Source organism: Castanea sativa, chromosome 12, assembly GCF_040712315.1.
Source record: "Castanea sativa cultivar Marrone di Chiusa Pesio chromosome 12, ASM4071231v1".
In the NCBI taxonomy this organism is placed as follows: Eukaryota; Viridiplantae; Streptophyta; class Magnoliopsida; order Fagales; family Fagaceae; genus Castanea; species Castanea sativa.
The window spans coordinates 41,605,996-41,624,537 of NC_134024.1; the positions used below are offsets into that span (position 1 = coordinate 41,605,996).

General features: G+C 34.5%; 3 protein-coding genes across 3 annotated transcripts; 2 read left to right on the forward strand and 1 right to left on the reverse strand.

The window, feature by feature from the left end:
- Nucleotides 1–2,802: 2,802 nt before the first annotated feature.
- On the reverse strand, nt 2,803–4,963 carry LOC142620690 (polyubiquitin-like). The gene is made up of 2 exons (XM_075794017.1): nt 4,889–4,963; nt 2,803–3,171 (listed from the first exon to the last, which is right to left on the reverse strand). The coding sequence occupies exons 1-2, from the start codon at nt 4,961–4,963 to the stop codon at nt 2,803–2,805; spliced, it is 444 nt and encodes a 147-aa protein (XP_075650132.1).
- A 1,637-nt stretch (nt 4,964–6,600) lies between these two features.
- On the forward strand, nt 6,601–11,420 carry LOC142619170 (26S proteasome regulatory subunit 4 homolog A). The gene is made up of 5 exons (XM_075792247.1): nt 6,601–7,452; nt 8,220–8,389; nt 8,456–8,672; nt 8,794–8,934; nt 11,154–11,420. Exons 1-5 carry the CDS (start codon nt 6,724–6,726, stop codon nt 11,235–11,237), a joined length of 1,341 nt encoding a protein of 446 aa, XP_075648362.1. The 5' UTR covers nt 6,601–6,723; the 3' UTR covers nt 11,238–11,420.
- Nucleotides 11,421–12,059: 639 nt separating this feature from the next.
- On the forward strand, nt 12,060–12,509 carry LOC142620691 (S-protein homolog 74-like). The gene has a single exon (XM_075794018.1). It carries the CDS (start codon nt 12,060–12,062, stop codon nt 12,507–12,509), a length of 450 nt encoding a protein of 149 aa, XP_075650133.1.
- Nucleotides 12,510–18,542: the final 6,033 nt, after the last annotated feature.

The window sequence follows — 18,542 nt, forward strand, 5'->3', positions numbered from 1 at the left end:
GACTTATGATTATGAGTTATTCATTGATATCATTGCTATTTGTCTATATTTTGTGTTTTTGTGAAATTAAGAATGTTTTGTTTATTTACTTGTATTTTCTACATATACGTTTATGCGTTTTGTTTAGTGTTTCAGGAAATATATAGGTTGATTCAATTAAGCCGCTGTCTACACTTGCAACTGATGGATAGTAGTTAGGATTGGATTTGTTCTAAGGGGCATATTTTTGTAAAGGGCTTTTCTTTGTAAACTTTGAGCTTTTAGTTGTGTTTTGTCACGGATTGCCAAATGGGGAGTTTGTTAGGTTTTAAGTACTTAGGAACTAATGTATTAGAACTCTAATATGTATTGTTGGCAAACCATGATTAAAATGGGTGTCTAGTTGTGTTTTGAACTTGCTCAAAGTATGTGATTTATGTAAAGTTGGAATCGAGTTAACTGCAGAAGTTACTATGCATTTCTGCCTGACTCGATCAATCGAGAATTAGACTCGACCGATCAAAAGTCATGCAGATTGTTTTTTCTGCAGATTTTCCAACTCAGCCCTAAGCCCATATGATGTGTAGGGTTTTATGTTTTGTGTTTTGCCCTAGGTATAAAAGGCAAACCCTAGTCACGTTTTTGAGGTTGCTCATATTGCTATTTGTGTGAATTTCTTGTGAGATCTGAGAGATACTTGCCTTCACACAAGCTTAGGATTATCAAGAAGGAGATAGCTTCAAGAACTTGATGATCATTTAATTGCTGCCATAAAAGCTTAAAGATACACAAGCGGGAGTGCTTGTACTTGCTGGAGAATCCAAGAAAAAAAGAGTCCATGGTCTCGGAGCTTGCACCTGGTCGTGTCAGTAAGTTCTACTGGTGGGTAGCAATAGGATGTTAGTGGTCTAAGTTGCTATTGATTACTTCGATTCTTTCATAGTGGATTCAAGTTTACCTTGAGGATAGCTAGGTTAAATCCTCCCCAAGTTTTTTACCAGTTTGGTTTACCTGGGTCATCATATCATTGTGTTCTTTATATTTCTACTACTTTGCATTGATATGATTATATGATTGTGTTAACCTAGATTTGGAATTTGGACTAAGTAATAACTTGGTTTGTTAACTAGGCTAATCCAATTGTGCTTTAAGGGGTCTAAACAAACTCTACACTTTAAAACACATATTCTTAGAGCTTTAAAAGCCTAGCAAGGAAGAGAAAGAAAGAAACAAAATAAGAGAGCCAAGGTGGAGGAATTTGTCCCAGATCCTTGAGATCATTCAAAATATTACTTAGCCTCTAAAGAAATATATGTCAAAGCATGCACACATCAGATATCACTCTCTCCCACAAAAATCCTCCTCACCTAACTATCTTGAAAGGCAATGCCCAAGCAAAGCCACTTGGACTTGAGTTCCAAATCCCACAAGTCTTGTGCGAAAGCACTAAGTCTGTGCGAATTGGGGCCAGGATCCTCGTGGCTGAATCATTCTCATGAAATTCATTTATATATATATATATATATGTTTATGTATTAAAATATATATCCTAACCTAAAAAACTAACAATTATTTGAAAATATGTGTATTGTGTAGTGTATTTTTTATGCAGGACCTATAGAAGTAAAATGAAAGGAAAAAAAAACTCCATTGCATAATAAGCATGGAGAAAACTTGTATAGATCAGAGAATTAGCGTTTTGGGATTACAGGCTTTATACGTCAGGGATACGACGACCAATACGTTTGAGGTACTATGGTAGTACGTCCGGGGTACCGAGTAAAAAAACTCTTTTAAGTGTTCACACAGTAAAAGGCATGGAAAAAGATCGTATTGCATAATAAGCATGGAGAAAGATCGTATAGTTCAGATAATCAGTATTTTGGGCTTTTACAGGCCTAGTACCCCTGGGAACCATGACTTCACGCTCGGGGTACTATGACAGTACGCTTGGGGTACCAAGTGAAGGAACTCTTTTAAATGTTCACACAGTAAAAAATAAGCCTCAAATACTCTATTTTAATCTCATTCTCATTGTGAATATTATGAGTACTTATTTTACTTATTTTGTAAGAGTAAAAGGACATTTTATGGCACTAAAACACTTATAATGGTATTTTATTACTTAGGAGGAATCACATTTTTCTGCCTTGAGGAGATTTATGTGACTTGCGCACAACTTGGTTCGTAATCAGCCCCCATTTAGCTGCAGTGAACCAAGCTCAGTCCACCAAACAACAAGCAAGGCACCTAGGATCCTTGTTTCTACATGGGCTGGGTACTGTCCAAAAAATGACCCTCACAGGTCCCAAAATTGATTTCATTACTAATGTCATCCCTAAAAAAAGAAAATCATTTTTAAAATGGTCCTTGCCGTCAGCCAACCAACGGAAAAATCCTACGTGTCTAACGGAATGCCCTGCTTGCTGACGTGGCACTGACGTGGTTGTTAAAATATTATTAAAAAAGATTATTTGGCATTTTTTAAATACCACGCCAGCATTTTATTTAAAAAAAAAATCCATGTCAGAAAATTTAAACAAAAAATAAATTAATTTTTTTTAAAAAAAAGCCTTAAATCTAATTTAATTATTATTATTATTTTTTACTTTTCATTATTTTTTTGTAAGAACATAGTAGTTTGTTCTCCATGTTCTTCCCAAATCCAAAAAACAAACCTGGCAACCAAATCCAATCTCCATCAATGCTAGGAAAACAAGAAATAAATCCAACAAACAAACCAATCTCCAGCAAATCCATAAACTCATAAATTTCACATTAAAATTATAAAATTCCTATTCAATCCCAACAAACCTAGAATATTCAATCCCAAGAACAAAAGAATAGAAACCCAAAATATTCCAAAATATTTTGGCCTTCCTTGTCCTGGATCTTGGCCTTGACATTGTCAGTGGTGTTGAAGCTCTTGACCTCGAGGGTGATGGTCTTTCCTGTCAAGGTCTTGACAAAGATCTGCATGCCATCGCGGAGATGGAGGACGAGATGGAGGGTGCTTTCCTCGGCACGGGTGCGGCCGTCCTCGAGTTGCTTTCCGGCGAAGATCAGCCTTTGCTGGTCTAGGGGAATTGCTTCCTTGTCTTGGATCTTGGCCTTGACATTGTTGATGGTGTCTGAGCTCTCAACCTCGAGAGTGATTGTCTTGCCGGTCAAGGTTTTCATGAAGATTTGCATCTATTAAAAACAACAATAAAGATATGAGATTACAATACTATGCGGTTTAAGATTTCATGAATTTCCATATATAATTTTTTAGATTCAATAGATCAGATCAATCAAAAGCAATATATAGAAACAAATATAGATTTAGTTTTTTTTTTTTTCATTTTCCATACAGATCTTACGAAATTTATTGGATTTTAGTTTTAAAAAAAATAAATCCTCCACTATAATCAACTTTTTTAATTTAGTTTAAATAATTTGATCTGGCTTTTTTATTAATTAAAATGCTGAAGTGGTATTTAAAAAATACCAAATAATCTTTTTTAATAATATTTTAATGGCCATGTTAGCACCATGTCAGCAAGGAGGGCATTTCGTTAGACACGTAAGATTTTTTCGTTGGTTGGCTGACGGCAAGGACCATTTTAAAAACGATTTTCTTTTTTTAGGGATGACATTAGTAACGAAATCAATTTTGGGACCAAAATGAAAATTGACCCAAAATGTAGGGACCAAAAGTACATTTTCATCTAACAAAAATACATAGGAGGTGTATAAGAATTAATCTTGAGACATTATAAAAGAATTTCTTAAGAGAATTCCCCCAAGGGCCAACCACTAAGATACTTAAATTGATTGTACTAAACTTAATTTACTAAATATATTTTTTTTTAGTAGTGTAGCAACTTTGAACTAACCATTTGAATTTTTTTTAAAGATAAAAAAAAAAACCATTTAAAGCCTTAATAAAAAAAAAGGTTTCCATCAATAAAACAAATAATTAAATAGATTTGTCTGTAAAAAAATTTGTAATTAAGTATTGTGAGGGTCAATTTTCGGACAGTATCCAGACATAAGCTTAAACAAGGACTTTGGACCCTCTAGTTGTAGTTTGAAGGGCTTGGTTTACTGCAGCTAAATGGGCTGTTTACAAACCAAGTGGTGCACAAGGAAAGACTCCTGCAATATGTATACACTAGCAATATGTATTGATCAACAAGAAAATAGCAAAGGAAGACAAATGTAATAAAGAAACACAAAAATAATTGCTCGGAGTCCTCAAATCAATAAGAAATACTCCATTAGTTTTCTTAATTATGGATCACAATGTGCTCACTAAGATGTGATACAAGGTTCAAATAAACTCAAAAATTACAGATTTGGATGACTATCTAAGCTTCTAAGACTTGCAAAGTTTGAATCATTTTGAATCCAAGTATGTACTGTAGTGGCTGTTTCTAGGATATTGGGAGATATTTCCCTACTTTCTTTGAGTTTTACAAAGTTTTCTCAATGATTCTATATGATTTCACTATTGCTGAATGCCTTTTAACGTTGGCTGCTTCTCCCTTTTATAGTGTCACTTTAGGATTCTGAGGTACTACTGATTCTTCCCTCTTGGCTCCCTGGGTACCAGAGCCCCTGTTTGTTCCAACCCTTCTAACGACTGATTCTTTCCTTGTTTCCCATAGTTCTCTTCTTTTGGTGTTTTTTCCTTCAAAAGTGTCTTGCTGACCTTCCATTCTGAGGTGCCTTTGGGAGAGCTGACCTTTGACTTCGCTCCCTCCAAGTTTTTCTCTATCTTCTCTTTTCAGGCTTAGCCCCCTTTTAGCCGCCCTTCCCCTTTTGTCATTTTTCCTAGTAAGCCAAGTTCTTCTCTGCCAAGTCGAAGGTTTCCCCAGCTATTTCCTTTCATGGGTCTCTTTTCTGGGTTCCCCGAGGTACCGACCTCTTGCTCTTGAATCGTTGCTCTCCAAGCCGTTTGGCTTTGTGTTGCATCGTTGAGTGCTCGAGAAGGGCCCATTTGTCTTTCGTTTCTTGTGCCTTTTGATCTCCCTTTAAGTTGTCTTAATCCCACATTGGCCATGCTGCACACCCTTAGAGGTCCCAGGTAGTCTCTAGGATCTTGGCCCAGCCCCTTTATTCTGGACTTTCTTTGGGTTCTCTGATCCTGGCGGCCTGATTCCTTTCCTTTCTCTCTTTATTTTATGGACTCTAAACCTTGCCTCTTCATGGATCCTAGGCCTCAAGTCCATCAGCCCTAGCATCCTTCTTTCTTTTGTAAGCCCAATCCTTTTTCCTCAACTTTTTACTTCCCATGGGTTGGCCCAATGTGCCATTTCTTTGGGCCTTTTGTCATGATTTTTTTTAAACCTCAACAAGTATTAAATTTTTTATTCTTTCTTTTTAAAAAAATAAATTTTTTTGATTCCCTTATAAAAAATTGATTCTTTCCTTATAAAAATAATAAAATAATATGCTAATACAAGCTCATGGGTAGCCCATTAGACCCAATCCGATAGCCTAACTCACTAAAGATAAAATGGGCATTGCCCATGAACAGGGTCATGAGTTGAGGTTTTCTCTTTTGGTCTATTATGCTTAGCCCATTGTGTCAATGAGCCAAGTAAAAATGGGCTGGGCTAGCTCGATCCGGCCCATTGACAATATGCACATATACTTATCTAATAATTTTCCCTGTTAACAAAAAAAAAAAAAAAAAATCAAACAGAGAATTCAAACTAAAAAGTTACTTTTGTAAATATAAAAAAAGAAACATTTTTATAAAACTCTATTCTTTATTTTGAGAAAAATTGCGTTTGTAGTTCTTGATATTTACAAAATCTTAATTTTTGAATTTAGATTTAAAAAAAAAAAAATGGTGAAAATGTAATAACTACATTACATGTGATGTGAGTAAAGTGTTTTTTTTTTTTTTATTAAAAGGTAATACTTATTAAAACATGTACGAAAATAGTAATATTAGTATTTTAAACAGAGTTTATAATACTTTACATAATCAGAGTACATTTACAAAAAGGCCTAACCTTTATAGTTGTAGACCGAAATTATAAATAGCGGACACTAGACACACACAACTAATATGAGATAAACATTTTTTATTATTATAAATAAACTGTAATTTACCTAAACAAACTTGAGAAATTGTCCGTTTGGTAAGAGATTTCTAGTAACATTGTTGTTATTTTGTGGAAATATGTGTGAGTGAAAAAGTATGTGAAAATACGTATAATATTGTTTAAATGCTGAAAATTGTTGTTTAAACAATAATACCAAACACCCCCACTTTTTTTTTGGTTTCTCATGGGATATCCGGGCTAGTTTACATGCACCTTGACTAATCTTCACTCGCGGTGGGAGCCTACTGCTGGCTACAAGGTATTGCAACTGCTGAAACTCGAACTGGAGAACAAACCTAGTTGAACCCTGAAGCCTTACCCACTAATGGACAAGTCACTGACCCATGCTTTAGTGGTTAAACATCCCCTTAACTAAAACTTCTTTCAATCTTAAACAGTAACTTGACTTTATTTTTTAGTTGAGTCAGCTGTAAAGTTTCTTTTAATCAAATTCTATCTCTAACAAAAAGGAAAAAAAAAAAAAACTTTATTATTATTATTATTTTTAGTTTTTTAGGAAAAGAACTTAACTTAACTTGTTCTCAAAGCCAACACTATCTATCTAAGCATCTGTGAGTTTCGCAAAAAACAAAAAAAATATCTAAGCTTCGGTGTCTCTGAGACGATCAGATCAACCTAAAACATGGGTCAAGGAACTCCGGGCGGTCTTAACCGGCAAGGCTTACCAGGTGATCGAAAACCCGACGGATCCGACAAGAAGGAGAAGAAATTCGAGCCGGCGGCGCCACCAGCTCGAGTGGGTCGCAAACAGCGCAAACAGAAAGGCCCAGATGCCGCTTCTCGACTCCCAGGCGTTACACCACACACCAAGTGCCGTCTCCGACTCCTGAAGCTCGAGCGTGTCAAAGACTATCTGTTAATGGAGGAAGAGTTCGTCAGCAACCAGGAAAGACTCAAACCCCAAGAGGAAAAAGCCGAGGAAGACAGATCCAAAGTCGACGATCTCAGAGGCTCGCCCATGAGCGTTGGAAATCTGGAAGAACTCATCGATGAGAATCACGCGATTGTTTCCTCGTCGGTGGGGCCCGAATACTATGTGGGTATTTTGTCTTTTGTGGACAAGGATCAGCTGGAACCTGGTTGTGCCATTTTGATGCATAACAAGGTGCTTTCTGTGGTGGGGTTGTTGCAAGACGAGGTCGATCCTATGGTGTCTGTGATGAAAGTTGAGAAAGCTCCCTTGGAATCGTATGCGGATATTGGTGGCTTGGATGCACAGATTCAGGAGATTAAGGAGGCTGTTGAATTGCCATTAACACATCCTGAGTTGTATGAAGATATTGGGATTAAGCCTCCTAAGGGTGTTATTTTGTATGGTGAGCCTGGAACTGGGAAGACTTTGCTTGCTAAGGTTTGTGTTTTGGTTTTTTTTACTTACCAAGTTTAGTTTTTTATGATTTACAATGATATAGTTTTGTTTATGGAATTTTGGTCATAATGTTTGTGATGAACGCTAAATGTATTAGGATCTTTGCAACATGTTGTTCTGAGTAGTTGATTAAATTGAAGACCCAAATGAACACATTTTTATTTATTTTTCCCCCACTCAAATTGATGAAGCTTAAGCTCAAAATTAGTTAATGTATTGTACCCTAAACCCTTTCACATTACTTAGGAACCAAATTCATTTAAACACCAGATTACATGTTTAGATGCAAGACATATGATAAGTGAACTTAGTATCAACCAAATTTATATACCTTGAAGTGTATGTTTTCCTCTACAATTCACTTTGGAAGCTGCACTTCTTGACTCTTATGTTATGTGAACGTTCACATGTTCTTAGGGGCCAGAGCTCCATATCACATGGACTGTGTGTGTGTGTGTGTGTGGATGTTAATACAGAGACTTTAAATGACACTGAAGTTGGTTGGTATGGTGTCAATATAGGCAAGCAAGAGTAAATACTTAAAATGTGTTTGCCATTCCAAATATATGTACAATATTTATTTGTGCCTAAAATGGTTGCACTATGTAGACTTAAAGAGAATCTATTTGATTTATGCCCTGCATAGTTGCTTGTTATGGTGTTTCTTGCAATGGAGTACTATTGGTGTAGTTGGATTAGATGCTTTGTCGAAGTAGTTTAAGCTTGTAATCTTATCTGTGCTCTATCAGGCAGTAGCAAACTCAACATCAGCAACTTTCTTGCGTGTCGTTGGTAGTGAATTGATTCAAAAATACTTGGGTGATGGTCCAAAATTAGTGAGGGAGCTCTTCAGAGTAGCTGATGATCTGTCACCTGCAATTGTCTTCATTGATGAAATTGATGCAATTGGTACAAAGAGGTGAGTTAATGAACATTAATTGTATATCAGTGTTCATGGTGTGTTTCTGATCAATATTCCCAACAGGTATGATGCCCACTCAGGTGGTGAACGTGAAATTCAAAGGACTATGTTGGAATTGCTGAATCAGTTGGATGGTTTTGATTCGAGAGGAGATGTCAAAGTGATTCTTGCAACCAACAGGATTGAAAGTCTTGACCCAGCTTTGCTTCGGCCTGGCCGAATAGATAGAAAGATTGAATTTCCTCTTCCTGATATCAAGACAAGGAGGCGTATTTTTCAGGTACATTTGATCTTAGAAAATTAACACATTTCATATCTTTTCTCTTATTCCTTCTGATAAGTGATTTTGCTATGTTTGCTTCACTATGTGATTATGCAAATCTCATATTTCTTATTTGCAGATACACACATCAAGGATGACTTTGGCTGATGATGTCAACTTAGAAGAATTTGTCATGACTAAGGATGAGTTTTCTGGAGCTGATGTTAAGGCAATATGTACTGAAGCTGGCTTGCTTGCTTTAAGAGAACGCCGAATGAAGGTGAGCATGCTTCAATTCTTCATATGACTAATGGCTGAGGTTTTTTATCTTTATTTTTATGTATTTATTTATTAAATTTCTCTAGAGGTACATTTTTCAGAGAAGAATGCTATGACTTTGCTTAGAAGTTTAATTGCACTAATTTATACGATCATTAGCCCCTTAGAATTGGAAGTACTTTATTATAAATTTATATGTTTTTACCTGTATGTTTCTTGAGTCGTGATGTATGAAGCTTCCCAATTAGAGCGTGTGTTACATGAAAATTACATGTTGGTAGAAGGAAGAATTGGAAGTGTAGAACCAGAGAGATGGGACTTCTCCCATAGGCAACTTAATATCTTACTCTCTTTTCACTGAATAATTGAAGTCCACTTTTACCTTGGACAAGATGCTTCAAGAGTGTCTCACCTACAATGTGTTGTTAGGTTATTAGCTGACCATATTAGATGCTCTTGCTCACTTTCAGTAGAGTATAGTGTATCCTTTGTAGATCTTTTATGCTCTCTCTCTCTCTCTCTCTCTCTCTCTCTCCATGACTAGTTATTGGCCTGTTTTGATGCTTTAGAACTTTCACTTTGTCAGTTTAGTAACTTAGTAAATAGAAGTTGTCAATTTGCCATATTTCCGTGGAAGGAAAGAAGTGAGATACCAAATAAGTAATGACAAATGCATTATACATTGCATTCTTTCCTTCAAATTACTACTTCTGTTGTTACTATTTTGAGTAAGGCAAGTGTTAACTTGCCATCCATAAAAATAAAAAAAATTTGTATTCATGTTATTTTGAGATCTCCTAGAAGATATTTAAGGTGATTTAAAAACCAGAACAGCCCAGTCAATCTGTTCAACTACCACCTGTAGCTGGTCTGGTCTGATTATCCTAAAAGCTGGTGGAGTTTAAAAAGACCAGTCAAAACTGCTTGACTTGTGGTTCAATAGACAAAACTGGTAACCAAACCAATATCTCAGTTCCTCCTGTTGTGACGATTTCCATGTGACACATTGTTGCCATGCTGCTGAAGGAGAGGTGCTCCTTAGGTTTATTTATTTATTTATTTTTGGGTTTGGGAGGGGGGGGGGGGGGGGGGTCCATGGAGCACGATGGTGCTTTGCATTTGTGAGACCTGAAGGGGTTTGGTGAGCTCTGATTTGTTAAAGGTGGTTTCCTTTCACTGGCTGGTGAGCTCAGAGGGTTTCGCCATAGAAGAGTTTGGTGAGGGAAACTTGTATTTCTGTTTGTCTTTTATGGGTATGTGTGTGTGTTAAGAGGGTGGGGGAGGTTTGAGGGCAAAAGGTGAATGGGTATGGAAAGTAATAATATGTGCTTGTTTCAACTGAAATTGATGGTTACATGTTCAGGTTTATCTTTTATGGGTTTGTCAGAAGATATCCATTAGAAAGTTATTGAGTGGTAAAACATTGCAACAAATACACTCAAATTTAACCAAATAATTATCATGGTCGGAGCCCTAATGAATTTGTAAAAGCTAACTGAGTGTCTTAATTGGACATCTAATCTTTCTTCCACGCCGTATGATGAATTACATTATGAGTTCTGTTTCGGTTTGTTTTGAAATGAAACAAATATATCAAATAATGCCTTTATTTCTCTAATCATAATTGATTACGTTCTATGTTTGTTAGAACTTGAACTTACATGCTTCGTGGTTGAAGCATTATTATTCTGTGATATGATGTTATGAAATTTGGAAGTCAGAAATTATTTGGTTACAGTGCAATTTGGAAGTTAGAATTTATTTGATTATTTATGTTTTGTAATATAGAGTCATTATTCTTTCAATGTTAATTGCTTGTATATTTGTTTGTTTGTTTGTTTGTTTGTTTTTTTTTTTTTCAGTTGTGAAAACTCACTTGAGAATCGTTTAGTTCATTTGAGAATTTTTATTAACACATATTTTTGTTATAACCTTAAACCTTATTCTATTTTATTTATATTATTAAATAGGGTAAATTCCATTTACACTCCCTGAGGTTTGAGCTAATGCCAACCAAGTTCAAGATTTTGCAAAACTAGTTAATTTGGTCCCTAAAGCCAACTTAGTCCCTAAACAATGAGTTATTTTTTCTCAGTGCATATATGTGTGTTTTCTGGGGTTAGTTTAAATGAATGGGCTGTGACTTTCATTTTGGTTATGCATATATGTGTGTTTTCATTTTGGTTTCTAATACACACTTTTTTAAATTGTGCGCTTCAGGTAACACATCCTGATTTCAAGAAGGCAAAGGAGAAAGTAATGTTCAAGAAGAAAGAAGGCGTGCCTGAAGGACTCTACATGTGATAAAAGATAATCCTGCATGTGAAAACTGCACTGTATTATGTTTGTATTTTGGATTTAAAATATATTTTTATTTATAATCTACGCTTTGGGTTTTAGATATATATTTTTATTCAGATGATCATCCGTTCTGGAAAGATCAAAGACACTCATTTTATCATCTACAAATTGCCGATTGTGTTTGTCCAATACAACTGAATTTAAAGATAGCCGGCTATCAATATCAAATAGGTAATCAAAATGTTCATTAGATGTTTCCCTAAAGATTTTTTTAATACGAAGGGTAATTTATAATTCAGCAAAAAATAAAAGTAAAAATTGAAGGGTTACATATAATCATAGATTTTTTCAAAAGATTCTTGGTCAGCACTCGCTAATTTATGATTGATTTCTATAAGCCTCTCAATTTAAGAAATTTAATTTAGTGCAAGAAATAAACATTCAAATCGAATATCAATTTCCATGCGGAAAATTAAATGCTCCGCAAAAATTTTTCTTGAGTATTTCAATTTGAGTTCTCTGACTAGCATGGTAGAAAAGTTTATAAGATATGGTACCCGACTGAAATGGAAACCAAAAGTTGAAGTAAATCAAAAGTCTAATTTAATGTCATCACTCTAATTGTGCATGCATTCAGTTTAATGCAATTTTCAAGGTGCCTTTTGATTCTCTCACTTTCCAGTCAGGAATGCCATGCGCACCATCAATTCGTAAAACACATAAGAAATTTTGCATAAATTTATTTGGGTATAAAAGGAGAAAATTAGACCAAAAGTTTGTACTTTGTAGGTCTCAATTTAAAAAGCCTAACACATCTTTTACACAATGAGTGCTATCAGGACCAGCTTAGTTTTACTTGTTTTGGCATTAGCCATGAGCCCTTCATGGCTTATTATTTCTGCCAATGGAAATGTGCTTCCTTTATTTATCAAATGGCATGTATACATTGTAAATGGATTCAGCAACAACATGACATTGTTCATCCATTGTCAATCTTCAGACAATGATATGGGCAACCACAATTTGTCTCCTGCAGCTAATTTCTCTTGGAGTTTCAGAACAAACTTCTTCCATTCTACGGTTTTTTTGTGCTACATTCGCAAGGATGACGCTCAAGCCACCTTTAAAGTGTTTTGGCAAGATCCAGTTCTATTTGAGCGCTGCAAGTGGAAGAATTGCATTTGGATTGCCAAAGAAGATGGAATATACATAAGAGATTTTCAGAATGAGCAGGATGAGTTTCGATATCAATGGGAAGCACTACCAGGTTGCTAAAATGAACTTTGATATATATATGACCACGCACCACTCTGTTCAAATAAAGAGTCAAAATCCTTTGTACTACTTTTTGTGTTACACTAATCATAAATTTTTATGTGTTTAATTTTTTGACAAAAGGTTAACCAGATGCTCATGTTATATTTGATCTATTTTATTATTTTCTTACTTCCTTTTTAATTGGTTAGATTATGTGAATGAAGAGTGGTGTGAGAGAACTTTAGAACAAAAAGCTCAATCAAAATTATTCAATACCCATTACCCACAAGTAATAGCCATGCTTATACAACCTTATGCTCGCTTTTTTCAGAGTTTTTCTTTCTCACATACTTGCCGACAAGGTAACGCTTTTGCACATGCCTTGGCTCAGAGTGCGAGAAATTCTTTTTCCTTTTTAGTTTGAATGGAATCTATTCCTCCTAACCTTGTTGATTGTGTTGCTAAAGACATTTTTTCTATGATATAAAATCAGTAAGTAGGCTTGTTTCTCACAAAAAAAAAGAAAAAAGAAAAAAAGAAAAAGAAAAGAAGAAGCTTATGGAAGAGTAGTAGACTAGAAGATGCTAAGATTTATTTTCTGAGCAAATCAACTTGTTGGTTAAAGATAGTGTAAGGGTTTGTTCCTCTACTCTGATCTTTTTCCATGGTCTTTTTACTATTGCAATGGACAAGAACGCTTTAGTTGCCTCTTATATAGGTAGCTCAAAAAAAGTAGTGAGATCTTCGAAACCTAGTTTTTATTCATGCTTATCAGAATTGAGAATTGGATTGAGTATCACCTATAACTCAAACTCAATTCCCATATTTCATTTCTCTAACTCTATTTTTTCGCTCACTCCAGAAATAACTTGTTTGGTTTCATATTTTGGTGTATATCTCTTTTCTATAACTCAAATTTCTGCATAAAGTTGTGGGGCCCATTGAAACCCATAACTCAAAATTTAAAAATTTGAATTATGTTTTCAATTTCCATGACTCAAACTCAAATTTTGAGTTTTGAGTTATGGAAACTCAACTCAAAAATCAATCCAAACAAGATGAGTTTCAGTGGGCCCCACATTTTTTGAGTTTTGGGTGATGAAAACTCAAAACTAAGTTATATAACTCAGTTTTCATTGATCCAAACACCCTCAGTGGATTTGGTGGGCCCCACATTTCTTGTTCTATTCTCATTTTCCTTCTAGTAGAGGTGGAGACCATATATCTTGGAAATTATTTAAGTTTGGAAAATTTAATGAACAATCATTGTATGGGGCATTGAAGCTGCCGAAGCAGTTTTTGGGGGAGAGTGTGGTGGGGGAGCCGCATGAGGTGGTGCAGCTGGCCAAAGGGGTTAGAGACTTGTGAGGTTCAAGGAGTTGAAGCAATTGGTGGCAAATCTCTTTGACTTGCTGGAATTTATGAATATCTTCATTTTTGCTTCTATTCTATACATTCATCAGTATATCATGTTTTAGCCTTTCTGACCTGACGTTTTGAATTCTAATGCATCCATTAACAACTACATTATAGTATTCCTACAGCAACAACGAACAAAGCTTAACTTCCAAAATTTTGGAGACTACTATGAATCCTCAACAAATTAGTTAGGGTTGGCCATACTTTTTGTTACTCCCTTAATTGACATATATTTTCCTATTACTTCTACTAATGTGATTTTTGGTCTTTCTCTATCTTTGTTTTTTTCACTCCTTTAACTTAGTTCAACTCATTCTTTCTTGCTCGTGAATTAGTTGCTCTATTTTGAATATGGTTGAACCATCTTAAGTAACTCCCACTCATCTTTTCATCAATAGGGGTCATCACTATCTTTAAGTGAATTTCTTTATTTCGAATCCTATCTTTATGTGTATTTTCAAATATCAATTTTAACATTCCCTTTAACTTAATAAGTATTTGACGATTGCACAACACTCCTGATGTGCTTCTCCACTTCATCGACCCTACTCTTATTCCATTATTCACATCATTTTCAATCTCTCGATCTTTATGGATTATGTTCCAAGATATCGAAAGTTGTTGCCCTTTGGTATTTCTTGATCATCAAGGCTTACAGGCCTTTCGTTTTCGTTTCTACTCTTAGTACTAAACTTATATTCCATATACACTGTTTTAGTCTTACTTATTCGAAAGCCTTTCAATTCTATAGTGTCTCACCAAACTTCCAATTTGGCATTAACTCCACTTCTAGTTTCATCCATTGAAATTATATCATCTGAAAAAAGTATACATTAAGAGACTTTCTCTTGAATCCATTTATTGAGCTCATCCACCACTAGGGCGAAGAGATATGAACTTAATGTCAATCCTTGATGCAAACCTAAATGATGGAAAACTCACTTGTAATTCCTCCCTTATTGTCACACAAGTTACAGCTACATTGATAGTACATATCATTAATCAACTTAATGTACTTCAAAGGAATACCTTTCTTTTCCAAAACCGACCGCATAACCTCTCTAAGGACCCCATCATATGCTTTCTCTAGATCAAAGAAAATCTTTAGAGGTCTCTCTATTTTTGTTTTATATAGAAATAGTTATAGATTGAAAGGAAACCAAGGGAAAATTGATGCAATTGCTAGTCAATATAAATAAATTTCACTTAATCACCTTGTAATATATACAAGAATATTGCTTAATAAATTCCATGTTAACATGTATTAGGTTGTGTGGGCTTTAGGCTTATCTTGATTACTTGTATAGCACACATACTTGTATTGCACACTTTGCCTCCTATATAAACTATAAAGGCACTCATGTATACTTTATTACTTATGAAATATAATACACTCATTCAGTATTTCTAACATTCCATAACTTAGATTCGCTATCTGAAGAAATGATAACACTCTTGAAATATATATTTCCCTACAGACTCTATTTCGAGTGGAAAATTAAATTGTTTAACATCTTCATTGACTTGAAATATATTTTTCCCTACAGACCCTATTTCATATGCTAAAGTTCGTTGCTAAAATCGTTAGCTTGACTTGGTTGAAATCAAAACGTGACACATGGTAATAAAACGTCACATATATGATTTAGTGTACAAGGTGCATGTTCAACATGAAAGCGCATAAGGCTAAAAATTGCTAGCATTTGGAAGCATGTGAAGTGTGTGGTTGGACACACTGAATCTTTGAGTGGCACGTGGCTATGCGAGGAGGCTCGATTTGGGCTGATTTTGTCACCGTTATTTTGTAGGCCTACTTGAGAGCTTTTGGATGGTTGTGGTTGTGAGTGATTTTGACATGGGGAGTTATGGCTTACGAGGATTCTAGATTTATGACAGCAGATTTGGGTTGGAAGGATGGCGAAACAAGGCTTTAATGACGACCATAGCTAAGATTATGTGGATTTGATGGAAGAAAAAGATAGAAATTTTGTTCTAATTCAAGATCAATTTTTCGCTTTAATATCATGTTAAATATTGTAAAATAAAGAAAATATAAAAGATAGTAAAAAAATGGAGACGAGAGAAATGACACAAATGTTATATAACATGACGACTGATATCCACTAGTGGAACTTTTAGTAGTTATATCTTTATTATAGTGAATTGTACTCTCATGTAACAAAGAATCCCTACGTGGGCTCATTATACATCGACCTCTTGGACCATTACATTTTTAATCAATAAAACCCTTACCTTTTTTTTCAAAAACTTGTAGAGGTGGCAGAGAACAATTAACAAAAAAAAAAATATGGAGCTGATTGAATGTTTCTTAGGGTTTTTGACAAAGCGAAACACGTTTAGTCTTCAGATTCCTTAGTGCAAGGTTCCCGATGAGCCCCTAGAGTTTTGGGCCCTCGGCAGCATTGTTTCTTTAAGTAAAATTTTTCTCAGTGACTCAGATGAAAGCATACACGATCACATTTATTCTTAATTAAGACGCACAATAATTACCAAAAAAAGGAAATATAAAAATCAGTTCTGCCAATGCAAATGGCTGAAACCACAGGTTCATCCACCACATGGTTTAAGCCTTGAAAATTGGGATATCTTTAAATAATGACACTCGTATGTGCTTTTGGATTTTTTAACTTGTTTCATACAAATCGGTTAAAATATAATGGTATGTTTTAAAACTGTACAAAAATAAAGGTTAAAAAAAAATTAATCGCTTTCCAAACAAACAAGTGAACAACTCTCAATAGGTCATAGCATCTCATATTCCTTTATAGTCTTTTTTTTTTTAATTAATGAATAATTAATGTGCATTTGAATTAATTTACTTGTTGGTTTGATTTGGTTATTTGCTCAAAGTAAAAGTAGACATTTTTTTTGAGAACAAAGTAAAAGTAGAGTTATACCTACAAAAAGTGAGAATTGGAAAAATTGTACATAATAAGTTAAAATAGACTAAACCAAGCACAAAAAATAGCCATTTTCTAACCAATATTACCATTAGTGACCCCCGGAAACAGTATAATTTCTTAAGCGTTCTTTTTCTGTATTTTCAGAAGAAATCAGGAAAAATTTACGCTTGCCTCGAACTGCCTTACTCTTTTACAAGTGAATGAGTCATTTTTAGCCCTGCACATGCACATGGCTTAAGCAGGAAACATATACTTGTATTGCAGTTTAACATTTTCAATAAGTTTTATGAATTAAATGCTTTATTATACTTTTCCCTTACACAAAAGTCAGAAGTCAATCTAATGTTAAATAAATGCATAGTGTGTGTGTATACATACAAAGGACTCTATCAAAAAAAAAAAAAAACTTTCTTCATCTCAATTTGTTTGTCCTATTTCAAAAACCTAACTTTTTAAGAGAACATTATTTATTATTTTGTCCACTATGTAAAAATGTATAAGTTTTCAGAACTATCCTCATTAATTTAAACTATAAAAAAGAATGGCTTAAATAAAGTAAAAGGTAAGATAGAAATTATATCTATTAATTTAAAAAAAAGATTTTATTTTGGAACATCCCAAAATGTAACAGAGAATCAACAAATTGGAATGGAGGGATTATATAATACAGGATGCTAGACTGAACGATTTTGAGATCAAGCTATGCAATTTCAAATAAAAGGATCTAATTGAAAGTTTCAAAATTTATTTTTAATCTCAGTCATTGAATAAAAAATCTTTTATCCTTTAATTCTTTACTATTTTACTTTTACACTTATTTTTTAAACTTCTCTCTCACAACTTAAGGTGAATGGCATAATCCCTAAAATGCAAATGTTTGTGCTTCACCCTTTAGCCGAAAGCACCTTGTACCTTTTTTCTTCCCTCCTCCTGTAACTCTTTGAGCAATTAACTATTCTTTTCGAATCCTCCTATCTCATGCACACTAAATAATTATAGGGAAAAATTTCTCGGAGACTATTCCTAGGATGCTAGATGAGAATTAATGAATCTCACGACACCTTTCAATTTACTAGACCAGCTCCCTGTGGTTACCATGCATCACACTTGGGCTGATTCACAAATTAAAATAAGAAAAAAAATTAAGTGACAGAGAGACCCTGATTATTAATTGCAATAATATGCTTTGCATTCAGTGATACTGATGCATTTGTCCCAAAGAGACGATGATGCTTATCTTGTTATCTGTGTTATGTGAATAACTCTCTCTTGTACTATAATAATTCTTGCCATATCCCTAGTGAGAAGCATGGCTGAATAGACCAAAAAACAATTAAATAGTAGTAATTATAGAAAGCAGTGTAAACTGTATAGGCAATAGGACGCCTAAAGTCCCATGTGTTATCAAGAGATTATGTTAATGCTAAAAAGAAACGAAAGCAATGAATAATTTTATAGCTGAGGAGGCTGGATAGTTTGATTTTTCGCCACCGGCAAATCAGATATATTCCGCAAAGCACACATTTTATACTTTCATAGCTCATCTTATACAAACTGAATAAATACTAAAAATTATTTATAGAAAAGCATAGGAGAATCAATTTCCCCCAAGTTCCATAGATGCATCTCGATCAATTCAAATGACGGGAAACACTCTTTGAATGAAAATTTGAACTTGCTCACAAAGAAAAAGAATCAAAGCTAATGT